The following is a 19,293-nucleotide window of genomic DNA, read 5'->3' on the forward strand; positions in this document are numbered from 1 at the left end:
TTCCTGGCCCTTGCAGTGTACAGTTCGTCATTGGAGGGAAGGTTGCAGCCAATAACCTTCTCTGCTGATCGGACGATTCGCTGCAGCCTCCAGGTGTCGTGCTTGGTGGCTGAGCCAAACCAGACCATGATGGAGAAGGTGAGAACAGACTCTACGATGGCCGTGTAGAATTGGACCATCATTGCCTTTGGCAGATTGTGTTTCCTCAGCTGCCACAGGAAGTACATCCTCTGTTGTGCCTTTTTGACTGTGGAGTCTATGGTAGCCCCCCACTTAAGGTCCATGGAGATGATGGTTCCCAGGAACTTAAAAGTGGTGTTGTTGATGGCGAGTGGGGTGAGGGGAGAAGGAGCTCTCCTAAAGTCTACAATCAATTCCATTGTCTTAAGAGCATTGAGCTCTAGGTTGTTGCGACGGTTGTTGCAAAGTTGACTTGACTTGACTTCACATCACTAGGCACAATGTTGGTAGATGGGAAGAAACTTGATCACTTGGAGAAAACACGCACACAGTCGCGGGAAAAACATGAACATTTCACACTGAGACAACTGTAAGTCAGAATGGACTCTACATCCTGAAGTAGTTCAACTATGTTCGGGCAAATGTGCAAACAGATGGTCCATCTCGGCATTCCCGGCGATCCCCATTATCAGAGAAACTGGACCCCAGCCAGTTTGATTCATTTTACGTGATATAAAGAAAACGCTGAGAGGGGATCTTATTGAAACCTATAAGGGTTTGGACACGCTAGAGGCAGCAAACAAGTTCCCGATGTTGGGGGAGTCCAGAACCAGGGGCCACACAGTTTAAGAATAAGGAGTAAGCCATTTAGAACGGAGACGAGGAAACACTTTTTCTCACAGAGAGTGGTGAGTCTGTGGAATTCTCTGCCTCAGAGGGCGGCGGAGGCAGGTTCTCTGGATGCTTTCAAGAGAGAGCTAGGTAGGGCTCTTAAAAATAGCGGAGTCAGGGTATATGGGGAGAAGGCAGGAACGGGGTACTGATTGGGGATGATCAGCCATGATCACATTGAATGGCGGTGCTGGCTCGAAGGGCCAAATGGCCTACTCCTGCACCTATTGTCTATTGTCTGTTGTCTAAAGGTTGCAGAGGCAAGTCAGAGGCTGGGTAGCTGAGAGTGGTGAGTCTGTGGAATTCTCTGCCTCAGAGGGCGGTGGAGGCAGGTTCTCTGGATACTTTCAAGAGAGAGCTAGATAGGGCTTGTAAGATTTATCTGAGTCAGAGTGATAGTGTGGAAACAGGCCCTTCGGCCCAACTCGTCCACACCAGCCAATAATGTCCCAGCTACCATAGTCCATTCATACAGATTTAGTTATTAGAACTCTCCTGTTGATTTCTGTTATTCTGAATTTTTATTTTCTGCTGCATCACTGCAAAAGTCTAATTTTATTGCATGCAGACATTCATTTTATGCAGCGTGCCAAGAATATTTGCTTGTTCCAATTGATTGAAAACAGATAAAATAAGCATTAAAATGAAGTTCAATTAATAGCTGAAGGTAGACAAAAATGCTGGAGAAACTCAGCGGGTGAGGCAGCATCTATGGAGCGAAGGAATAGGTGACGTTTCGGGTCGAGACCCTTCTTCAGACTGATCAATAGATTAGATTAATAGGCGTTACGACATTTCCTGCACTCATAGAAATGTACAGGGAAGGAAGTAGGGGCCTATTGTAAGAAATTTTAAAGTACTCTAAAGGGCCTGTCCCACTGTACGAGTTCATTCCTAGAGCTCTCCCGAGTTTAAAAGAAAAATCAAACTCGTGGTAAGCACGTAGAATGTACGTAGCGGGTACGTCGGAGCTCGGGACGTCTCTTAGCGGCTCGTAACGCTAACTGCAGGTACTCGGGAAACGGGGTAAGCTCGAGAAGATTTTTCAACATGTTGGAAAATGTCCACGAGAGCCCCGAGTACCTGCGAGCGGCCATTACCGTAAATCTCCGAGTTCGAATCAGGGGAAACTCGGGAAAACTCTTGAATGAACTCGCACAGTGGGACAGGCCCCGTAAATGTACTCAAGCCACACGATGTTCCCTAGTTGGAAGAATTTCCTTTGATACTCTTCATGAGGGGGCTGCGTGGAGTAACTGGCATGATTTTGTGCAGTACTCACAATTATAATTTGACAACTCGAGTACTTTGCGGTTAAACTCAAAACGATACGTCCTATTGGGATGTCTGGTGGCTGGATCATAGAATGTTATTATGTTCTACATGAATTATTGTGATCGATGACGCTGGCTTTTGAAAGAGGGCACTTGCTTATTTTAGTGTGAAGGGGTACTGATTGTGGATGATCAGCCATGATCACATTGAATGGCGGTGCTGGCTCGAAGGGCTGAATGGCCTACTCCTGCACCTATTGTCTATACAACACCTTCTCACTGCTTGGTGCCCGTTTTTTCTCCGAAAACCACTTATTTTCTTTGTTAATGGGTATTGTCTTCCACTAATATCTTTACATTATTTACAGTAATATATATATAGATCATTTAGTGCCTTGGAGATGTTGTCTGCTGCCTGCACATGCTCAGCAAACATAATTCCATGTAAGTCCATCTATCATCCGGAATTTGATCTTCTGAACATATTTGCATGTCATACATTCCACACAAACGCTTGTTTGTAGAAAGCAAATATGTTCAATGCTACTCTTCATATGTAGTTTTGCATTTTAAAATGACAGCTGTCAAAGATAATTGTGTGTGTGTGTGTGTGTGTGTGTGTGTGTGTGTGTGTGTGTGTGTGTGTGTGTGTGTGTGTGTGTGTGTGTGTGTGTGTGTGTGTGTGTGTGTGCACACACACACACACGAGCATGGTGCGGGGGAGGGGAAATATTTGCAATTTCTTTGTCATAGGAGCGAGAGGTCCTTCTGCAGTTGTACGGAGCCCTAGTGAGACTACACCTGGAGTATTGTGTGCAGTTTTGGTCCCCTAATTTGAGGAAGGACATTCTTGCTATTGAGGGAGTGCAGCGTAGGTTTACAAGGTTAATTCCCGGGATGGCGGGACTGTCATATGCTGAGAGAATGGAGCAGCTGGGCTTGTACACTCTGGAGTTTAGAAGGATGAGAGGGTATCTTATCGAAACATATAAGATTGTGAAGGATTTGGACACGCTAGAGGCAGGAAACATGTTCCCGAAGTTGGGGGAGTCCAGAACCAGGGGCCACAGTTTAAGAATAAGGGGTAAGCCATTTGGAACTGAGACTTTTTCACACAGAGAGTTGTGAGTCTGTGGAATTCTCTGCCTCAGGATGGCCGGGTCTCTGGATATTTTCAAGAGAGAGCTAGATAGGGCTCTTAAAGATCGCGGAGTCAGGGGATAAGGGGAGAAGGCAGGAACGGGGTACTGATTGGGGATGATCAGCTATGATCACATTGAATGGCGGTGCTGGCTCGAGGGGCCGAATGGCCTACTCCTGCACCTATTGTCTATTGTCTATTGTCATAAAAGAGGAACTCGGTACATATATATGTAAGAAAACACATGTACCTCTGGTTTACACTTTCTCCCACCTTGCCTCTTGCAATGACATTATCCCCTGCTCTCAATTTCCCAGTTACCACTGCAACTGCTCCCAGCATGAGGCTTTCCATCCCAGAACATCTGAAATGTCCTCATTGCTTAGTGAACATGGTTCCTCGCCTTCTCTCACCTGTGTCTCCTCTGTGTTTTGTGGTTTCTCTCCAACTGTCCGTCCTCCCAGATGGAATAAGGATACAGTCCCCTGGTGCTTTCAATAGACAATAGGTGCAGGAGTAGGCCATTCGGCCCCTCGAGCCAGCACCGCCATTCAATGTGATCATGGCTGATCATCCCCAATCAGTACCCCGTTCCTGCCTTCTCCCCATATCCCCTGACTCCACCATCTTTAAGAGCCCTATCTAGCTCTCTCTTGAAAGCATCCAGAGAACCTGCCTCCACCGCCCTCTGAGGCAGAGAATTCCACAGACTCACCACTCTCTGTGAGAAAAAGTGTTTCCTCGTCTCCGTTCTAAATGGCTTACTCCTTATTCTTAAACTGTGCGGCCCCTGGTTCTGGGCTCCCCCAACATCGGGAACATGTTTCCTGCCTCCAGCGTGTCCAAGCCCTTAACAATCTTATATGTTTCACGCTGCATTATATGCATTCAGCTCCATCTACACCCTACACATTATCCGCTGAGACCCTTAACATCGCCCATTCCTTCCCTCCATAGATGCTGCCGCACCCGCTGAGTTTCTCCAGCATACTACCTTCGATTTTTCCAGCATCTGCAGTTCTTTCTTAAACAGAGGACTTCAATCCCGACCTCACCTTATTTATCTTTCAACCAACACTGATAATTTGGCCAATATTGCACACTAGTTTGCAAACACCGAATACATAAGCATTTCCTGCATTATATTGATGAGAAGACTCCACAAGTGCTCCCAGTGTGAAATTGCTACACACAGAATATTAATATCTGGAACAACTCCCATCTCCAATGAAGAACTTTAATTTATTTGTGACAAGTAGTATTTGTCTTGTTCTAAATTTAAACACGGTATTTAAATCAAAATATTTTACTTTTAAGCTCTTTAATTGAAGTTTGCAGCTCTTTAATTTTGCAGTCTTAGTGATCATAGAGTCTTTCAGCACAGAATCAGACCCTTTGGCCCAACTCATCCATGTTGATCAAGATGCCCCCATCTAGACTAGTTCCATTTGGTTCATATGCCTCTAAATAGACAATAGGTGCAGGAGTAGGCCAATTGGCCCTTCGAGCCAGCACCGCCATTCAATGTAATCACGGCTGATCATCCCCAATCAGTACCCCGTTCCTGCCTTCTCCCCTTATCCCCCGAGTCCACTAGCTTTTAAAAAAAGGGCTCTTAAAAATAGCAGAGTCAGGGGATATGGGGAGAAGGCAGGAATGGGGTACAGATTGGGGATGATCAGCCATGATCACATTGAATGGCGGTGCTGGCTCGATGGGCCGAATGGCCTACTCCTGCACCTATTGTCTATTGTCTATTGTCTAAAACTCTCTCGACTCTTCAAGACTTCTCTGCGCGCTTTCCAGGTTAATGGCATCTTTCCTACGACCACAATTGTACACGATGCCCCAAGCGCCGTCTAACCAGCGTCTTGTGCGACTGCGGCATAGTGTCCCTGACGTATTCCTCCCCAAAGCCTTCTTCATCACCCTATCTACTTGCAGAGCCGCTTTGACAACACAATGTACTTGTACTCCTCGCTCTCCCCTCTGCTCTACACCACTCCCCAGGGCCAGACCATTCACTGTCGTTGATGTAACGGATGTCTTTGGAAAAACATCCTCTGTACATGTTGCTGACAAATCATGAGTGTGGAGAGGATATTGGGCATTTAGGTTTATTTGGCTACTAACTGAAAACCTTGAACATTTCGTACATATTTCGGAAAGAACTGTGAGTTTCACAAACATTGAATAATGTTATAACGTTTTATGTTTCTCTATCTCTCACCCTCCCTTGGTGTATATAGTTTAGTTTACAGCGTGGCAACAGGCCCTTCGGCCCATCGAGTCCGCGCCGACCAGCGATCACCCTGTACGGTAGCGCGCACACACACACACACACACACACACACACACACACACACACACGACAATTTACAATTTTTTTATCGGAGCCAATTAACCTGCAAACTCGCACGTCTTTGGAATGTGGGAGGAAACCGGAGCACCCGGAGAAAGCCCACGTAGGACACGGGGAGAGCATGCAAACTCCGCACAGACAGTGCCCGTAGTCAGGATGGAACCCGGGGTCTCTGGCGCTATGAGGCAGCAACTCTACTGCTGCGCCTCTGTTAGATATTTTTTAACATGCTTCCAATTTTAGATATTTTAAACCCCCGCTCCCCCTTCTACTCCCACCGGCTTTTTCTCTCCCCCCTCCCCTCCCCTGTGCCCCACATGGACTCGTACCTATCCCCCCCCCCCCCCCCCCCCCCCCGCCCACCTACATTCCTTCCTCTAACTTCACTATTCGCAACTCTCCAATCCTTTTGTCACACATCTTCTGTCTTTTCATCACTGGCCTTTGTCCAACCATCTACCTATCAAAACCCCCCACACCTGTATCCACCTCTCACCTGCCAGGTGCTGTCCAGCCCCTCCTCTCTTCCAGCTTTCTCCCTCCCACCCCCGCAATCAGTCTGACGAAGGGGCCCCGACCCGAAACGTCACCTATCCATGTTCTCCTGAGATGCTGCCTGTCCCGCTGAGTTACTCCAGCACTCTGTGTCTCTTTTGGTGAACCAACACCTGCCGTTCGTTATATCCAGAGTCTTTATTGATGTAACATGCACCCTTCAGTGTGAAACTACTGAGGCAGGTACGTTCTGGGTTTTCTCCGGGTGCTCCGGTTTCCTCCCACACTCCAAGGACGTACATGTTTGTAGGCAAATTGGCTTCTGTAAATCGCCCCTATGTGTAGGATAGAACTAGTGATCGGTGGGCCGAAGGGCCTGTTTCCGCAATGTACCTCTGTGCGAAGAATTAAAATAGATGTTCCCTAACCAGTCTGAAGAAGGGTCTTGACCCGAAACGTCACCCATTCCTTCTCTCCAGAGATGCTGCCTGCCCCGCTGAGTTACTCCAGCATTTTGTGTCTATCTTCGGTTTAAACCTGCATCTGCAAAATACTTTGTGGAATTGAACAAGGACCAGTCTCACCCCGGCCACTCCCTCTTCTCCCCTCTCCCATCGGGCACAAGGTACAGAAGTGTGAAAACGCACACCTCCAGATTCAGGGACAGTTTCTTCCCAGCTGTTATCAGGCACCTGAACCATCCTACCACAGGGAGCAGTGCTGAACTACTATCTACCTCTTTGGTGACCCTTGGACTTTATTTTGCACTAAATATTCATCACGCTATTCCCTTTATCATGTATCTGTGCACTGTGAATGGCTCGATTGTAATCATGTAAACGGGTGGCGCAGCGGTAGAGTTGCTGCCTTACAGCACTTGCAGCACCAAAGACCTGGGTTCGATCCCGACTACGGGTGCTGTCTTTACAGAGTTTGTACGTTCTCCCCGTGACCCTCGTGGGTTTTCTCCGAGATCTTCGGTTTCCTCCCTCACTCCAAAGACCTCCAGGTATATAAGTAAATTGGCTTGGTATAAGTGTAAATTGTCCCGAGTGTGTATAAGATAGTGTTAAGGGGCTGTCCCACTGTATGAGTTAATTCAAGAGTTCTCCCGAGTTTCCCTTGATTCGAATTCTGAGATTTACGGTAATGGCCGCTCGTAGGTACTCGGGGCTCTCGTGGACATTTTTCAACATGTTGAAAAATCTTCACCAGTCTTCACGAGCTTACCGCGTTTCCCGAGTACCTGCCGTTAGCGTTACGAGCCGCTAAGAGACGTCCCCGAGCTCCGACGTACCCGCTATGTTCATTCTACGTGCTTACCACAAGTTTGATTTTTTTTTAAACTCGGGAGAGCTCTTGAATGAACTCGTACAGTGAGACAGCCCCTTTAGTGTGCGGGGATCGCTGGCCTGCGCGGACTCGGTGGGCCGTAGGGCCTGTTTCCACGCCGTATCTTTAAAACTAACAAAAATACTAAGACTAAACTCCCTAACCTTGCCCCATTGCCCTCTGGGACATCCCCGAGTTGGGATTCCAATATAATTTAATCTTCCACACAGCACAAAGTTATTAGATTTGATTTTGACTGTAAATGAGAGGTGCAGACTTGATCTGATTACGGAGCCTAAAATTAAGGCCGTTTAATGTGGATGTATTGTCTAAATTTACCGCAAGACTAACACTACTTGTAATGAATAAATTAGGGTTCCTCATCAAGAAGGAGAATTGTTTTGTCTTTTAAATAAGATTAAATCTATGGTGTTTTAAACACAGATGGAAGTGCCAGGAACTTAATTACAGGGTTCAACAAATATTGTTCATTGTGGAACTGAGGTTGCAGAGTTCAAGATTGATTGGTGAAGAATTAGAGGATTTCTGCTTGGTGACTGATGGACCTCAGCATTCCAAAGTTCTTTTTTTAAAGTTTAGAGATACAGCATGGAAACGGGCCCTTCGGCCCACTGAGACCACGCCGACCCGTTCACACGAGTCCAAATTTATGGCCCTGTCCCACGGTACGAGTTCATTCCAAGCGCTCTCACAAGTTTGCCCTGATTCGAACTCGGAGATTTATGGTAATGGCCACTCGTCGGTACTCGGGGCTCTCGTGGACATTTTTCGACATGTTGAAAAATCTTCACGAGTCTTCCCGTGCTTACCTGCCGTTAGCGAGTCTTCCCGAGCACCTGCCGTTAGCGTTACGAGCCGCTAAGAGACGTCCCCGAGCTCCGACGTACACGCTACGTTCATTCTCCGTGCTTACCACGAGTTTGATTTTTTTTTTAAACTCAGGAGAGCTCTAGGAATGAACTCGCACCGTGGGACAAGGCTTTTACCCATCCACTCCCCACACTCCACTTCCTCTCACACGGTTACCTCTCCTATCCCATGTTCCGAAGTGATAGGAGCATAATTAAGCGGGCCGAATGGCCTGTTTCCGCCTTGTATCTATAAAGCTAAAACGAAATAATCTTTCATATCTTCCTGGCATAATTAATATGTTATACAGCCAGACGCACTCAAGCGTACCGACATTGTTACATTCCACCTTCAGCTTGCTTTACATTCTAACATTTACATCCCATTCTCCAACTATAGAGCTAGAGGCAAGAGGCACAGAAGTGTGAAAACTCACACCTCCAGATTCAGAAGGTGGACAGAAATGCTGGAGAAACTCAGCGGGTGAGGCAGCATCTATGGAGCGAAGGAATAGGCGACGTTTCGGGTCGAGACCCGGAAGGGTCTCGACCCGAAACGTCGCCTATTCCTTCGAGAAGATGGGTCTCGACCCGAAACGTCACCTATTCCTTCGCTTCATAGACGCTCCCTCACCCGGAAGGGTCTCGACCCGAAACGTCGCCTATTCCTTCGAGAAGATGGGTCTCGGCCCGAAACGTCACCTATTCCTTCGCTCCATAGACGCTGCCTCACCCGCTGAGTTTCTCCAGCATTTTTGTCTACCTTTGATTTTTCCAGCATCTGCAGTTCCCTCTTAAACACCTCCAGATTCAGGGACAGGTTCTTCCCGGCTTCTTATCAGGCTACTGGACCATCCTCTCACCAGCTAGAGAGCAGTCCTGACCTCCCATCTACCTCATTGGAGACCCTCTGACTATCTTCAATCGGACTTTACTGGATTTTATCTTGCGGTAAATGTTATTCCCTTCATCCAGTATCTGTACACTGCGGATGGCTTGATTAGACAATAGACAATAGGTGCAGGAGGAGGCCATTCGGCCCTTCGAGCCAGCACCGCCATTCAATGTGATCAAGGCTGATCATCCCCAATCAGTACCCCGTTCCTGCCTTCTCCCCATATCCCCTGACTCCACTATCTTTAAGAGCCTATCTGGCTCTCTCTTGAAAGCATCCAGAGAACCGGCCTCCACCGCCCTCTGAGGCAGAGAATTCCACAGACTCACCACTCTCTGTGAGAAAAAGTGTTTCCTCGTCTCCGTTCTAAATGGCTGACTCCTTATTCTTAAACTGTGGCCCCCCCCATTGTCATCATGTATAGTCCTCCAGCTGACTGGACAGCACGCAACAAAAAGCTTTTCACTGTATCTCGGTACACATGATAAGGTCATCAGTGATAGGAGCACAATTAGGCCATTCGGCCCATCAAGTCCACTCCGCCATTCAATCATGGCCGATCTATCTCTCCCTCCTAACCCCATTCTCCTGCCGTCTCCCCATAACCCCTGACACCCGTACTAGCTAATCAAGAATCTATCTACCTCTGCCTTAAATATACCCATTGACTTAGAAACATAGAAAATAGGTGCAGGAGGAGGCCATTCGGCCCTTCGAGCCAGCACCGCCATTCATTGTGATCATGGCTGATCGTCCCCAATCAATAACCCGTGCCTGCCTTCTCCCCATATCCCTTGACTCCACTAGCCCCTAGAGTTCTATCTAACTCTCTCTTAAATCCATCCAGTGACTTGGCCTCCACTGCCCTCTGTGGCAGGGAATTCCACAAATTCACAACTCTCTGGGATGGAAAAGTTTTTTCTCACCTCAGTCTTAAATGACCTCCCCTTTATTCTAAGACCGTGGCCCCCACAGCCGCTGTGTGCAATGAGTTCCACAGATTCGCCACACTCGGGAAGGACCTCAGGCGTCCGCTATCTGCCAGTGTTGGCGTTCTGCCTAGAGGGGGCCTGTCGTCATTTTCCTCAACACGAGATCACGAGACTAGTACGTGATCGGCAACGCTGCCAACTGGGTGACACTGGGCCTGACACAAGCCTCCTCTGTGCTGCCTGTACAAACAAACACACAGCAGTGAAGCTGTAAACAGTGGGTTCTTTATTGAAAGAGCAGCTTTTAGTTAAACTGCAGTTCGGGGAACAACAATCTATCACATCAGCCCAGTGAAGTAGACTTGCAACCAAAGACCCTACAGCGAGCAAGATAGATCACTCGACGAAAAAGACGTAGTACGGCCATGGGCAGATTCGTGGGTAATTTTCGGCCCCATTTCCGTAACCGGCTTCCGTCTCCGCACCAAAGATCCCATCGTAGCGGAGCAAAGATACTAGTGCGGAGACGGAAGCCGGTTACGGAAACATCCTCGTAAAAATAAAAGTTATTTGGTAAAAATCTTCTCCTCATTTTCAGAATTATAATTTATTAACACAAACTGTTCCCCCGCAACGTTGATTACACTGCGAGTCGGGTCGGGTCCGGTTACTGAAATGGATGAAGAAAAGGGCCACGTTCCGCTCCGTTGCGTACTACACGTCAGCCCATTGCATTTAGCAGGAGTGGTCTATCTTGCTCCGCTATAGGATCTTTGCTTGCAACTATCACCCAACTGAGGGGCGGCATAGCCACGCAGCGGGTGGGGCTGCTGCCTCACAGGCCCTCTGCAAAAATGTCCCTAGTGTGGATGAGAAAGTGGGATAAAACAGAACTAGTGTGATTGGGTGATCGATGGTCGGCATGGACCTGATGGGCTGAAGGACCTGTTTCCATGCTGTACATTTCAATCAATCAATCCAATAGCTCAGGCCCTCGAGTCTTAGTTTAGTTTAGTGCTTAGAAACAGGCCCTTCGGCCATGATCACATTGAATGTTTCCTGGTGCTTCAGTTTTCTCCCACACTCCAAAGATGTGCAGGTTTGGAGGTTAATTGGTTTAGCAAATAATGTAAACTATCCCTAGCGTGTGCAGGATAGTGTTGATGTGCGGGGACCGCTTGTCAGCACGGACTCGGTGGGCAGAAGGGCCTGTTTCCGCGCTGAGTCTAAACTAAACCAAACTAATTGTAAATTTGCAGTTCGCTAGTGTAAGTAGCAACACCAGGTATTGTGCAAATCTTCATTCTCGTACAGCATGGAAACAGGCCGATGCCAACCAGGATGCCCCATCTACCCACGTTTGGCCCATATCCCTCTAAACTTTGTGTAAGAAGGAAATGCAGATGCTGGTTTACACTGAAGATAGACACAAAAAGCTGGAGCATCTCAGCGGATCAGTCGGCATCTCTGGAGAAAAGGAATAGGTGACATTTTGGGTCGAGATTCCTTTTCTCCAGAGATGCTGCCTGACCCACTGAGCTGCCCCAGTATTTTGTGTCTATTTTCCCTCCAAACATTTCCCATCCATGGACCTGTCCAAGTGTCTTAGATGTTGTTATAGTCCCTCTCAACTACCTCCTCCGGCAGCTCGTTCCATACACCCACCACCCTCTGTGTGGAAAAAGTTGCCCGTCAGTTGCTATTAAATCTTCCACCCCCTCTCACCTTAAACCCATGTCCTCTGGACTTGGATTCCCAAACCGAAATGTCACCCATTTCTTTTTCCCAGAGATGCTGCCTGTCCCGCTGAGTTCTTCCAGCATTTTGTGTCTATCTTCGGTGTAAAACAGCATCTGCAGTTCCTTGAAACATAGAAACATAGAAAATAGGTGCAGGAGGAGGCCATTCGGTCCTTCGAGCCAGCACCGCCATTCATTGGGATCATGGCTGATCGTCCCCTATCAATAACCCGTGCCTGCCTTCTCCCCATATCCCTTGACTCCACTAGCTCCTAGAGCTCTATCTAACTCTCTCTTAAATCCATCCAGTGACTTGGCCTCCACTGCCCTCTGTGGCAGGGAATTCCATAAATTCACAACTCTCTGGGTGAAAAAGTTTTTTCTCACCTCAGTCTTAAATGACCTCCCCTTTATTCTAAGACTGTGGCCCCTGGTTCTGGACTCGCCCAACATTGGGAACATTTTTCCTGCATCTAGCTAGTCCAGTCCTTTTATAATTTTATATGTTTCTATAAGATATCCCCTCATCCTTCTAAACTCCAGTGAATACAAGCCTAGTCTTTTCAATCTTTCCTCGTATGACAGTCCCGCCATCCCAGGGATCAATGTCGTGAACCTACGCTGCACTGCCTCAATCGCAAGGATGTCCTTCCTCAAATTAGGAGACCAAAACTGTACACAATACTCCAGATGTGGTCTCACCAGAGCTCTATACAACTGCAGAAGAACCTCTTTACTCTTATACTGAAATACTCTTGTTATGAAGGCCATCATTCCATTTCCTCACCTCACAACTCCACCGCTGTGCCAGCGTGCCACAGTAGAGTTGAAGTGATGGCCCAGCTAATTAATTAATTGAAGGTGTCTAACAGGGTAAGACTTAGTTTATCAACTTGAAACGATACCATCAGTGAAATCCACACCTCATGGGTCTCTGATCACAGAACTCCTAATCTGAGCCGGCTGGCCTTGTTTGGCAGTAACTTTAGTCTGAGCATTTTCCTTGAAGGTTGGTCCTTCAAGAGATTGTTAAGGGCTTGGACACACTAGAGGCAGGAAACATGTTCCCGATGTTGGGGGAGTCCAGAACCAGGGGCCACAGTTTAAGAATAAGGAGTAAGTCATTTAGAACGGAGATGAGGAAACACTTTTTCACACAGAGAGTGGTGAGTCTGTGGAATTCTCTGCCTCAGAGGGCGGTGGAGGCAGGTTCTCTGGATGCTTTCTAGAGAGAGTTAGATAAGGCTCTTAAAAATAACAGAGTCAGGGGATATGGGGGGAAGGCAGGTACGGGATACTGATTGTGGATGATCGGCCATGATCATATTGAATGGCCGGTGCTGGCTCGAAGGGCCGAATGGCCTATTCCTGCACCTATTTTATATGTTTGTATGTGGCCAGGGCGTAAAGGAGCTATAGGCATGTTGCTGAAGAAGGGTCCTGACCCGAAACGTCACCTATCTCACAAGTTCACAAGTTATAGTAGAATTAGGCCATTCGGCCCATCGAGTCTTCTCCGCCATTCAATCATGGCTGATCTCTGCCACCTAATCCCATTTTCCTGCCTCCTCCCCATAACCTTTGACACCCATTCTAATCAAGAACATGTCTATCTCTGCCTTAAAAATATCCACTGACTTGGCCACCACAGCCCCCCGGTGGCAATGAGTTCCACAGATTAACTTCCCTCAGACTAAAGAAGTTCCTTCTCACCTATTCTAAAAGAGCGCCCTTAATTCTGAATCTCCAGGTTGAATTACTCTAGCATTTTGTGTCTTTCCTTGGTAAACCAGCATCTGCAGTTCCTTGCTTCGACAAATCTATATAACTAGAAGTCTCATCTTGACCACTTCCTGTCTGCGCTGTATATTGATTTTAGAAAAAAACGCTACCATATATCGCTATGATTTTTGGCCAGCTTACTCACAGTCCTCCTCCGCTGAGGCAGCCCCGAGGGTTTTTCCAATCGATTAAAAAAAAAATTATGAATGTTTTAAAAATCTTGAGATCAGCTGATTGGTCCTCTCGCATGTCAATCACCATGATGAAGGTAACGCCCCTTCCGGGGGGTCAGGAGCATAAAGCCCAAATGGTATGAAATTGCATTTTAATTTGGTGGCCTGCATTCTGCTTGAAATGGTATGAAATTGCATTTTAATTTGGTGGCCTGCACTCTGCTTGAAATGGTATGAAATTGCAGTTGAATTTGGTGGCCTGCACTCTGCTTGAAATGGTATTTCAAGGAATAGCCGTGAGTGAACTGCCAGCCCACCAGGCCTGAGTGACTGAGCTACCAGCCCACCAGACCTGAGTGACTGACCTGCCAGCCCAAGAATCCATTCAGCCCACAATGTCCATACTAGCCCTCTGGAAACCAGTCCCTTCAGCCCACAACACCCATACTAGCACTCCAGAAAGCCCCCCCGACCCCCACTGGCCACCAATATTGGAATTGGTGGAGAGGTGGAATATTGCATTGGGGGACCAGCCCTCCCGTGTGAACATGGGATCCAATAGGTCCCACTTAGTCCAGTTCGCATTAAACCCGAGTTCACCAAATCACTCTGATGGGTCCCCACCTGAAACATCACTGCCCATTTCCTCCGTAGTTGCTGCCTGACCTGCTGAGTTCCTCCAGATTGTGTATTGGTTAAGAATCTTTGTGTCTATATTAGTGACATGGTCAGACGTGATATTCAGAGACACACAAATGAATGCATTTGGTGCAGTGTGCTGTAAAGTAATTATTTGTTATGTAAAATTATCAATATTAACTTTATATTGAAGTACTGGAACACAATGCATTACAAAATGCTGGAACAACTCATTAACTCAGTGTCTCAGGAGAAAAGGAATAGGTGACGTTTCGGGTCAGTATGAAGAAGGGTTCCGACCTATTCTGTTTCTCCAGAGATGCTGCCCTGGATCGCTGAGTTACTCCAGCACTTTGTGTCTTATCTCCGGTGTAAACCAGCATCTGCATTTTTCTTCCTTGACATGATATTGCTTCCGTACTGCGGTTTCTGAAACCTTCTTCTCCCGTTTGTTCGCAGGGAAGAGGTTACAGGAATGGATCTGTGTCGTCTTGTGTATAAGTTTGGTGGCTGTCAACTTCCTGTTCTTGATGCGGCATTTTTCCACTGATAACTTTTCCAAATTAATAATCGCCATGTGTAAGTATCGAGCATGCAATATTGATCTTACATTGTGGACTAATTTGCTGAGCAAATCTTTACTTCTAATCAATTGGACCAGATAGCATGATGGAAAGCTGGCTTTGCACAAGGTAAGATGGATAGGACATGTTTGGAGGGATATGGGCCCAAACGCGGGCAGGTGGGACTAGTGTAGTTGGGACACGTTGGCCGGCGTGGACAAGTTGGGCCGAAGGGCCTGTCTCCACGGTGTATCACTCCATGACGCAATGACTCTACACTTGTACAATTGATTGAAAGATACAGCATGGAAACAGGCCCTTCGGCCCACCGAGTCCGTGCCGACCAGCGATCCCCGCACACTAACACCATCCTGCATACTAGGGATAATTTACATTTGTTCCAAGCCAATTAACCTACAAACCTGTATGACTTTGGAGTGCGGGAGGAAACCGATGATCTCGGAGAAAACCCACGCAGGTCACGGGGAGAACGTACAAACTCAGTACAGACAGCGCCCGTAGTCGGGATCGAACCTGGGTCTCCGGCGCTGTGAGGCAGCAACTATATCGCTGCGCCACCGTGCCACCCTCCATAATCAAATTATGTTAATAGGTGGTAGTTAGGTGGTTGCGCCCTCGTATATATTGCGCTGTGATGCTAAAGGGCCTGTCCCACTTGCGTGATTTTTTGGGCGACTTCCCGGCACCCGTCATAGTCGCAGCAGGTTGCTGAAAATTTTCAACATGTTGAAAATCCAGCGGCGACCAGAACAAGGTACGACTCTTTGGGCGACTACTCACGACCGTACGGGCTTCACCCCGCGCGCGACATGTCAACAGGTGGCACCCGTATGGCGGTGAATAGTCGCCCAAAGAGTCGTGCCTTTTTCTGGTCGCCGCTGGATTTTCAACATGTTGAAAACTGCGGAGCATCCGGGACTATACAGTTCACCCCCTCTGTGACACACACTGGTCAACCTGAGGAGCACCTTCAGCAACAGACTGGTTCCACCAAGATGCTGCACAGAACGCCACAGGAGATCCTTCTTCCCTGTGGCTATCAAACTGTACAACTCCTCCCCCTTCTGTCGTGGGGTAGACTGACCCCCCCCCAATATTTGCACATTGCCCCCAATCCATTCCACTCGTTACTTTAATTTCACGTTTCATATATCTTGAGTTTTATAACTGTTGGCAAATCAATTTCCCTCCTGGGATAAATAAAGTTCTATTGTATCGTGTAAATAACTTTCAAATATTGTTATTGACCCTGCATCAACTCTCTCCTCTGGCAGCTCGTTCCACAAACCCACCGCTCTCTTCTCAGTGTTGATAATACGAGACTTGTCCGATGGGTCTTCAATAATGAACTCATACGAAGGAAACAGTTGCCTGAAAGTGGATTTTTAATGCTAAGATTGGAAATATTCCCCAAAAAAAAAAAAAGTTTCATAAAACACAACTGGCAGCCCGTTCCACACACCCACCATCCTCTGTGTGAAAAGATTGTCCCTCGGGATCCTATTAAATCTTTCCCCTTTCACCTTGAACCTGTGTCTTCAGGCTCATGATTCTCCTAGTCTGGGTAAAAGACTCGTATCATGCAACTGATCAGAGAGTCTTGGAGCGATACAGCATGGGAACAGGCCCTTCGGCCCGACCTGAACACACCGGCCAACATGTCCGAGCTATTCTAGTACCACCTGCCCGCGTTCGACCCATATCCCTCCCTGTACCTGTCTAACTGTTTCTTAAATGTTGCGATAGTCCCTGCCTCACCCACTCTGGGCAAAAGACACTGTGCATCTACCCGATCTATTCCTCTCATGATTTTATACACCTCCATAAGATTATCCCTAATCCTCCTGCGCTCCAAGGAATAGAGTCCCAGCCTACTCAACCTCTCCCTGTAGCTCACACCCTCAAGTCCTGGCCACATCTTCATAGATTTTCTCTGTACCCTTTCCAGCTTGACTCCATCTTTCCTGTAACATGGTGCCCAGAACTGAACGCAATAATCTGAATGCGGCCTCACCAACATCTTATACAACTGCAACATGACCTCCCAACTTCTATACTCAAACTCGACCCGAAATGTCACCCATTCCTTCTATCCAGAGATACAGCGTGGAAACAGGTCCTTCGGCCCATCGAGACCGTGCCGCATAGAGTGGTGAATCTCTGGAATTCTCTGCCACAGAAGGTAGTTGAGGCCATAGTTCATTGACTATATTTAAGAGGGAGTTAGATGTGGCCCTTGTGGCTAAAGGGATCAGGGGGTATGGAGAGAAGGCAGGTACAGGATACTGAGTTGGATGATCAGCCGTGATCATATTGAATGGCGGTGCAGGCTCGAAGGGCCGAATGGCCTACTCCTGCACCTATTGTCTATGTTTCTATGTTAACACTATCCTAAACACACTAGGGACAATTTTTACATTTATGCCAAGCCAATTAACCTACAAACCTGTACGCCTTTGGCGTGTGGGAGGAGACCGAAGATCTCGGAGAAAACCCACGCAGGCCACGTACAAACTCCGTACAGTACAGCACCCGTAGTCGGGATCGAACCCGGGTCTCCGGCGCTGTAAGCATTTTGTATGAGGTCTTCCTCGAGTCTTCCTCCCTCGCTTGCCGAGCTCTTAGAGTTGCAATAGCTGCATAATTAAACCATTTCACATTATTAAAATGTTGTCGGAAGCTGTGAACTGAGATTCTATAAATGTAAGAAGACTGTCGGACTCCACGGCTGTGCGGTCGGGCAGTGCTGGCTTCCTGCTTCCTTCCTCCTCTCCGAGTTCAGGGCAGGAACGCCGGTCCCATCTCCTGTTGACCATGATTTCTTCACAACCCTCAGCTCCTCCCTGGTTTTCTCCAGCTTCCCCATGGAGCACAGCCAGCAAGCCACAGCATTCCTTGATCTGTTCTCTAGTCCTGAAATCAAATTGCGTTTGCAATGAGCTGCCATTGAGCAGCCGTCTCCAGCACTCAGTGAGGAGCCTGCTCTCCTCTCACACTGAGAGCAAAATGATTAAAGCATTTAGATAAAAAAAAGCCCCCAATGAATAAAATACAGATGGCAGAAATGGAATATTCTTCAGAGAAACTACACACACACACACACACATATATACACACGCACACACATATATAGCCTCTCACACACGCATATATGCACACACACACACGCAAATATACACACGCATAGACACACACATATATACACACGCACACACATGCATACCCTCACACACGCATATATGCACACACACACGCAAATATACACACGCATAGACACACACATATATACACACGCACACATATGCATACCCTCTCACACACGCATATATGAGCACACACACACACAAATATACACATATACACACACATATATACACACGCACACACATATACGCACACACACGCAAATAGACACATATATACACATACATACACACACATATACACACGCACACATACATACCCTCTCACATACGCGTGCAAATATACACATATATACATATGCATCCACACACATATATACACACGCACAAATATACACATGCATAGACACACACATATATATACACACGCACACACATGCAAATATTCACATATATACACATGCATACACACACATATATACACATGCAAACATGCATACACATACACAAACAAACATGCATACACTCATACGCACACACACAAATGCAAATACACATCAACATATAAACAAATGTAAATATACATGTACATATACATGAACATACATATACACACACATGCATGCACACACAAATATACACAAACACAGATATGCACACATATACACACACACTATATATACACAGTACACACACTTATATACATACACATATATACATTCACATATACACACACGCACACATATATATATCTACACAGAAACATACCCAGATACAGTACCCTCCATAATGTTTGGGACAAAGACCCATCATTTATTTATTTGTCTCTGTACTCCACAATTTGAGATTTATAATAGAAAAAAATCACATGTGGTTAAAGTGCACATTGTCAGATTTTAATTTTAATTAAGATTTTAATTTTTATACATTTTGGTTTCACCATGTAGAAATTACAGCTGTGTTTATACATAGTCCCCCCATTTCAGGGCGCCATAATGTTTGGGACACAGTAATGTCATGTAAATGAAAGTAGTCATGTTTAGTATTTTGTTGCATATCCTTTGCATGCAATGACTGCTTG

The 19,293-nt window shown here is 46.8% G+C and overlaps 1 protein-coding gene across 1 annotated transcript in view; it reads left to right on the top strand.

Moving 5' to 3' along the window:
- Nucleotides 1-530: 530 nt before the first annotated feature.
- The window catches only part of LOC116982859 (transmembrane protein 189-like), a 112,026-nt gene continuing 93,263 nt past the window's right edge, over nucleotides 531-19,293 (top strand). Inside the window, exons 1-2 of the mRNA XM_033036383.1 lie at nucleotides 531-550; nucleotides 14,945-15,064. Coding sequence (XP_032892274.1) covers nucleotides 15,016-15,064 — 49 coding nt within the window. The 5' untranslated portion in view covers nucleotides 531-550; nucleotides 14,945-15,015. The remainder of the gene's footprint in view (nucleotides 551-14,944; nucleotides 15,065-19,293) is intronic.

Source organism: Amblyraja radiata, chromosome 17 (genome assembly GCF_010909765.2).
Source record: "Amblyraja radiata isolate CabotCenter1 chromosome 17, sAmbRad1.1.pri, whole genome shotgun sequence".
NCBI lineage: Eukaryota > Metazoa > Chordata > Chondrichthyes > Rajiformes > Rajidae > Amblyraja > Amblyraja radiata.